This window comes from Phaseolus vulgaris, chromosome 9, assembly GCF_000499845.2.
Source record: "Phaseolus vulgaris cultivar G19833 chromosome 9, P. vulgaris v2.0, whole genome shotgun sequence".
In the NCBI taxonomy this organism is placed as follows: domain Eukaryota; kingdom Viridiplantae; phylum Streptophyta; class Magnoliopsida; order Fabales; family Fabaceae; genus Phaseolus; species Phaseolus vulgaris.
In genome coordinates, this window is record NC_023751.2 from 13502819 (window position 1) to 13511025 (window position 8207).

An 8207-nucleotide genomic window follows, 5' to 3' on the forward strand; every position below is an offset into this window, starting at 1 on the left:
ATATTAAGTAAAGTTGTACTTAGTCTATACGACTTGAATATAAAATATTATAACTGAAATTGCTTATTTTTCACGATTTTAATTATATTATTTTATACTGAAATCGTAATAAATATGAGTTATGTATGTATGATTTTTTTTTATGTAATCATTCTAACATGATTTCTTCATTCTTATACAAAATTATTTTGTCCAAAACCATAATATATGAAAGGAATTGCACTATATCCATGCAAAAATCAGTTATTAACACACTTGTAAACATTATATATAGTACATTCTTAATTATGTCTTTATTTAGTGGAATCAAATTAAAAGTGTATTGTTAATTTTTGTTGTTTGTTTATAACACAAAATTCAACTATTCTGAGAGAGTTCACACTTGATACCTTATAATAGGTGTCTAGTTAATTAAATTAATAACAAACTTTATATTACTAGAGAACAATAAAAAAAATATCTAGTTAACAAACTTTATATTAGTAGAGAACATTAAAAAAAATATAGTTAATTAAATTAATAACAAACTTTATACTAGTAGAGAATAATAAAAAAATATGTTAGATAAATTACAATATTGATAGTATCACTACAAAAAAAATTATTAAATAAAAATTAATTTTGAAAATAAAAAATAATTAATCACTATATTTACTAAATTAGATATTATTTTAAATATTAAAAAATTATTAGTATCTAAAGTAGTATATATTATTAATAAAATTTATAAATTAATTTTTAATTAATATATAATTAGCGACCAAGGTTTTAACTGTCAACTATTTTATATTCTAAAATTGATAGCTTAAAAACCTTATTTGCTAATTAGATATTAATTAACTAATTATATACTAATTTAGAAACTAATATATAAATTTAAAAATTCATTTAAATACTGATAATTTTTTAATTTATAAAATAATATTTAATTTAATTAATATAATAATTAATTATTATTTTTTCTAATATTAATTTATGTTTAATGATTTTTTAATAATTTATAATGATGATGATCTAAAATATATGTATGGTCCAATTTCTCCATCTATTTTCTTAAAAAAATCATGTTGTCTAAAATAACATAAATTAAAATTTCAAAATATGATAAATAAATATACATGTATATTAATTAGAAATTTGATTATTTTGTTTCACTTATAAAATTTCGCAATTTTTCTAAACTTTTTTTTAACTCTCTACCTTCTCACTTATATTATAAATTCATCTCTCAGCTTTTATTTAATTATAAGTTGTAATTTTAAAGATAATAAATATTATGACCGTTTAAATTTTTAAGAAAGTTTTTTTTATATTTATAATTTTATTCTTCTTCTATAATTTACATAGTTTTCTTCATGCATGTGAAATTCGAACCAGATAAATTAATTTTTATTAGTATAAAATTATAATAATATGTTATATTTGTGAATTAGGATTTTTGAGAGCAAATCGGGATTTTCTTAACCTTATTAGGCTTTTTTTATGTTTTTTTTTATTGAAATTCTTGTTAAGTGAATAATGTATTTAAGTTGTTATAATTGGATAGGATATGTATGTTGTTAATGTTATTATAGTTTTAAAGTATTGATGTGGTGTTAATGGTTGATTTAAACTTGTTAAAAATAGCCTAATTGGTAAGAGAAAACTTGGGTAAGTTTTGGAAAGATTTTGAGTTGTTCATAATTTGGTTTTTAATATATTTTTACTTTATGGAGATAAAACAAAATTTTTACTAAAGAGAGAATAAGACATAAATGAACATTTTCTATGTATGATTTTTGCTTAATTGAAAATTAGTTTCTTAAATGACATTTCCTTGATGAGCTTTTATATATATATATATATATATATATATATATATATATATATATATTTAGTTTATATGTATTTAAGTTTGAGATATTTATATATATGTATATATATCACATGTATGAAGATATGTATGGAATAATGTGATGATAGTAAATAATATATGTTTATTATATTATCCTTTGCGATGGAGATATATAGGAATGTATGATTATGGGTTAGGTATTAAGCATAAAAATTATTAAAGAAATAAGATATCCTAACTTCACTAATCATCTAATTACATAAATAAAGACTATCAGGTGATGATAAAAAAATTGATTTTGAATGATATTATAATATAGTTGGTGCATTATATTATCCTCAAAATAAGGCAATTGAGGACATATTTCAAAATGATTTTAACAAGTTAGGTATTAGTAAAGTAGAGACATATGTAATATTAATATTCCAAAAGAAAAAAAAAAGTTGTGTGTACACACATTAGTTTTACAAATGTTAAATCTTATAATTTGATTTTTGAATGTGATTGTGGGTTAAAATGGGTTGTTTATATATATCCATAAGTTTTGCAAATAAATGTTCAATCTTATAATATTAGGGTAGAAAGTAAAATTATTTACAAGTTTCGGTACATTTGGAAAAAGTCGTGTTGGTGTAAGACGAATTCAACTTTGATAAGGTGAAATATTAAGGTCGTGTCATGGTAGGATGACTTTGGTTCAAAATTTTCACAGGAAAGGTTGTGTAGAGTCGACACAACTTTAATTAACATTTTGATCAAGGTTTAACTAAAGTCGTGCATGAGTGACACAACTTATTTAGTGTTAAATTTTTTTATAAGATAGTTTGTATTTGTTTTTTTGGTTGTATAATGAAAATACTTAAAAGGATGTTATATTTATTTAGGTTTTAATGTAATGTATATGATAAAGTGTTGAATTGTACTGATAAATATTTGAGATATTCATGAATTTGAAATTTAGAATGATTGATTTACTTATTTTATTTTATTTTATGTGTGTTATAGGAATACAAAATTTAAGGTGCCTAAATTATATGTACAAAATATGTTGTTAAAAAAAAAGGCTTAAGTAAAAGAAATAAACATGTTGTGTTAAATAATGATATTGAATTAAAATAAATACAAAAATGTTACAAATAAAAATATTTTATTTTTATATGGACATTATGATCTTTATTTTGATAATAAGAGATTTTTTTATTTATTTAAAATAGATTATCCATTTTATTATAACCTTTATGTTGTAAATATTGTAGACTATATGCAACCTCTATTGTAACCATTGTTTATTATATCTAACCTCTATTTACTATGTGTAAGCCCTCTTTACTTTATGCAACTAATATTTACTATAGGCAATCCATTTTCACTATATACAACCATAATTTTCTATACGCAACGCCTATTTACTATATGCTACCATTGATATACAACCTCTGTGTATAGGTTTGAACAACAATCACTTATAATCAATAACTTCCAATCGATAAGTCTCTCTTGCATCTCTAACAAAAACAAAAGCATGTCATTATATTTAAAAAGAATGCGAGTACTCAAATTTAATAAATAAAGCTATCTTTATAATGTAAGAAACAAGAAATCAAGAACTTAAACTTGTATAAACTATAAAGAAATCTGTAACAACTTACTTTTGTAATAAACATTGAAACTTTTTTAGTAAAGTATCTTTACTTTTACTTTTTAATATAATAATAAATATTTTTTTATAACTTAAAGTGCATCTTTCAGATTAGTACTTGACTTTTCGTTAAAAAAAATACGTAATTTTTTTATGCACGCACAAGTAGCATTTTTGATGGAATCCGACAAAATACTCTTGCTGGTTAAAGACATTAATTGAGATAATAGTTTATTCCCTTAAAAAAAAAATTAATGAAATTTGGGATTATGTAATCCGAAAGTTTTTTAATTAGTTTATGGATTATATAATTTGAAAGTCTTTTCTATAAGATTAGTTTCTGGATTAGGTAATCCATCAATCTTTTTTTCATATGTGTGATTAGCTTCCGGATTACATATTTCACAGACTTATTTTAAATTTAAAAAAAAATCTGGATTTTATAAATTTAAAGAACACTTCTGAATTATGTATGGGGGTAGCGAAAAAAAAGGATAAAATGGTATTTTTACATTTAGTATGGGTGGCACAAAAGGTTGTATCTCATCTTCACATAGTAACCGTTGGATTGTAAGAATTATAAAAACTCCCTAAAATTTTCTATGGGTTGCTTCTGTTTGTGGCCCAACATAAAGTAAAAGACAAAATTACGGCTTCCAATGAATGGCCCCAGATTTAAGAGTCCAGACAAAAATAGTCAATCTGCATCCAATCAATTTAAAATTTTTCAAATTTTCAAAATGTGAAATTGAAAAATAGATTCTAGAAAGAAAAATCGGAATAGTTTTTCTACATTCCAGAAATAAAATTTCAAAAAACAAAATCCAATTGAAAAAAAAAATTCAGAAAAAAATTCTAAAACTCCAAATCTTAATCCAGAGTATACTATGTGGTCCACCCTCCATTCCTATCCAAAAGCTAAAAAAAAATATTTGTATCATTCAAAAACATTGAATGGAGGAAGCAATTGTTAAACAAAATTATGAATATAAATAGTTTGTCCAATGACAAATTAGTAAAAAAAAAAGGTTACGAATAACTTGGTAAATAGTGATTAAGAGTAAGTGCATGAGTTGATATGAGGACACATGAATAATTCTAAATTTTTTTTACAACTGTTACTTACAAAATCATCAATGATATTAAAATAAAAACAAGAGTAGGTAGAGAAGCCGAATCCTTTATATTTAAAACATAAGTTTTGATTTTGGACGGTTTGAGTACATCTTTTTGGCCCATTCCCCTAGAAAGAATATGCTTTTGTAGAAAATTTTATTATTAGGCTTTTAAGTTTGATCCATAGTTTTATCAATCCTCAATTTCACCACTATTCTATCTCATTTCATTGTGGTAGAAATAGCCCTGAGTTTAGAACCATGGAAGATGGCATGTTGAAAACTATGGCATGGTGTTTTGCCTTGCTACTTTTCTATGTTATGATCAGATTTGTGAATATCATATGGTGGAGACCCAGAAATAGTGAGAAACTGTTGAGAAAGCAAGGGATCAGAGGATCTTCATACAAGTTTTTTACTGGAGACACTTCAGACATGAAACACTCTGTCCAAAAGGCATTATCAAAACCCATCTCCCTCCACCACCAAATCGTCCCTCGTGTCATCCCTTTTCTGCACAACATGGTTCAGCAACATGGTAAATTACTTTAGAAAACCATTTCTAACACGTTTCTTCTACTGAAATAAATTAGTTTTATTGCTTTTGCACTGAATGATCAATCAAATATACTTGTAGGAAATATTTCACTGTGCTGGTTTGGAAGAAGACCAAGACTCATAATAGCAGATGCAGAGCTTACACGATTGATTTTGACAAATAAGAATGGGCACTTTTTGAAGCCACCACGTAACCCTCTCATCAATTTTCTATCGTTGGGATTGTCTTCATTAGAAGGCGAAACTTGGACCAAACGCAGAAGGGTGGTAACATCAGCTTTCCACATTGAGAAGTTGAAGGTATCACAAACACTAATTTAGTTCATTGTTTTATTCAATTATCCAACCAAATAATTCAATCTTACACAATATCCTAGTGAAGATGATGCAAGAATCTTGCAAGCAATAATATGGTTTATGTTATAGACAATGGTGCCAGGCTTTTCAAGCAGCTGTTACAACATGATTCAGCGATGGGAAAAATATGTGGAAGCTGATGGATGGTATGAATTGAATGTTTGTTCAGAATTCGAAATTCTTACTGGTGATGTGATAGCTCGAACAGCCTTTGGAAGTAGCTATGCAGAGGGAAAGAAAATTTTTGAACTGCAAAAGGAGCAAGCAATCTTGGTCAACGAAGCCTTGAACACCGTCTATATCCCAGGTTTCAGGTACAATACATATACCATTATGTTTATTTATGCAAACTTAATAATACCTCATCAACAATCACAAGGATACATATTCATGATGAGTCTTTCAAAGCTTAATTTTCTGTAGCTAATTCGGTCAAAACAAAATATCACTTTTATTTACTTCAACACAGTTCCGTGACTGAATGCTTTGACTCTTCCACTTTGATAGCTACTTGAATTATAAACACTAAAATAACTAATAATTGCTTCAGTAATTATTGGAGTTGTATATTCGAAATTGACATTAATCAGTGGCTATTTTAATCACGATTTACGAATAGTTTATTTTCATGTATGTTTTTAGTTTTCAAACAATACCTTTATAGCAACTCTAAAGTCTAACATATGACACTTTAAGCTAAATATGAACTTCATAAAGATGTTTGGAGGATTTGAACTTACTTCACCTTTTATGATGGCATGTGAACCTGCTAGATTTTTACCAACTACAAAGAACAAGCGCAGGTACAACCTAGATATCCAAATCAAAGCTATATTAAGAGATATTATACAGAGGAAAGAGCAAGCAATGAAAGAGAATAAAGAAAAAGAGCATGATTTATTAAGTATACTACTACAGTGCAGAGAACAGACTAATTCTTTAACAACAGATGATGTTATTGAGGAATGCAAGTTGTTTTACTTTGCTGGCCAAGTGACCACGGCCAACCTACTTGCATGGACTATGATTGTTTTATCTATGCATCCAAATTGGCAAGAAAAGGCAAGAACAGAGGTGTTGGAGATTTTTGGCAAAACAAGTAGTGCACTTGACTATGAAGCCATTAATCACCTCAAGATAGTAAGTTCAATTACACAATCAATAATCATTAGCATGAAGTGAGAAAAAACATGATCCTGAAATGTTTCACTGTATGCAGGTGACAATGATATTGTATGAAGTATTGAGATTATATCCTCCTATAGTAGTCATTAACAAGTACAATTGGTGTGAAACAAGGGTAGGAAACATGTCCATTCCAGCAGGAGTTGAATTGAGTTTACCCTTGTTACTTCTTCATTATGACAGCAAGTACTGGGAGAAGCCTGAAGAGTTCAACCCAGGTAGATTTAATGAAGGGATTTCAAAAGCTTCAAAGGACCATGCTGCTTTCTATCCATTTGGTTGGGGCCCAAGAATTTGTCCTGGCCAAAACTTTGCCTTCTTAGAAGCAAAGATTGCTCTGGCTTTCATTCTTCAACATTTCTCTTTCCAACTCTCACCCTCTTATGCTCATGCTCCAACTGCTTCTCTTGGTCTTACTCTTCAGCCACAACATGGAGCTCCCATTATTATTCGTCCCACTTAGTCTCCAATAACACCACTTCTCCAATAATATATGGAGCTGCTACATCATTCTCTTCAAATAACCTCTTGTTTCTTTCTCTCATTCTCTTTAAATGTAAAGGTTAAACATGTTGAGGATTCTAAGTTGAACAAAAATAATACTTCATCATCTTATATAATTAAGGATAATTTTCTCATTATAATTCGGTTATAATCCTATAAACTAATTTTAGAGTAAAAAAAATAATTAGTTGTTATACTAACTAAATTAGAGACCATTTTTATAAACTAAAAACAAATTGGTTTCTAAATTAGTTTTTATTATTGTTAAATAGTTTATAAATTGGTATCTAATTAGCTATTAAGATTTTAACTACCAATTATTTAGATTCTAAATTTGGTAGCAAAAAGTTTGATAACTAATTATATACCAATTTAGAAATTATTTAACAATAATATAAACTAATTTAGAAATAAAAAAAAATTAGTCTCTAAAATGTCTCTAATTTAATTACTATAATAACTAATTATTTTTTGTCTTTAAAATTAATTTTTATTTCATAATTTTTTACATTGGATTGTAAGTCGATTTTAGGATTTAGAGTTTAAAATTGAAGGTTAAGATGAGTTATATTACATAAATGAACAATCATATAAATGTATAGAGAAAAAAATTTGGATGCCCAAGAGAATTGATGATGAATGGATGACAACAAGAAAAAAAAAAGTAATATTTGTAACATAGAAACCCATTTAGTAGACTTTTGGGTTTGCTTATCAATTTGAGAATCCATCTCACGTGAAGAGAATAAATAATATGCTTAACTTTTGTAAAAGATACCTATGGTCCTCTCTTTATCTATTTCTCTTATAAAAATAGTTACCTATATTAGAATAACTGTATTGACTAAAATCTAAATAAATAAAAATATGCTAATTATGTAAGAAACGAAATCTTAAAACTGGAAATCTACTTTGTTACTCTCTCTTCTAAAAAGAAATATTTACTATAGATAACATGAAGTGCCTGGTTCAATTTAGATTATACCCTCAAATAACTTTTGATGAATAATTTGTA

The 8207-nt window shown here is 26.4% G+C and overlaps 1 protein-coding gene across 1 annotated transcript; it reads left to right on the top strand.

Moving 5' to 3' along the window:
- Positions 1-4682: 4682 nt before the first annotated feature.
- LOC137822013 (cytochrome P450 CYP72A616-like) lies at positions 4683-7308 on the top strand. Its single transcript, XM_068626887.1, has 5 exons — positions 4683-5126; positions 5226-5446; positions 5573-5817; positions 6277-6643; positions 6723-7308. Exons 1-5 carry the CDS (start codon positions 4850-4852, stop codon positions 7149-7151), a joined length of 1539 nt encoding a protein of 512 aa, XP_068482988.1. The 5' UTR covers positions 4683-4849; the 3' UTR covers positions 7152-7308.
- The last annotated feature ends 899 nt before the right edge of the window (positions 7309-8207 follow it).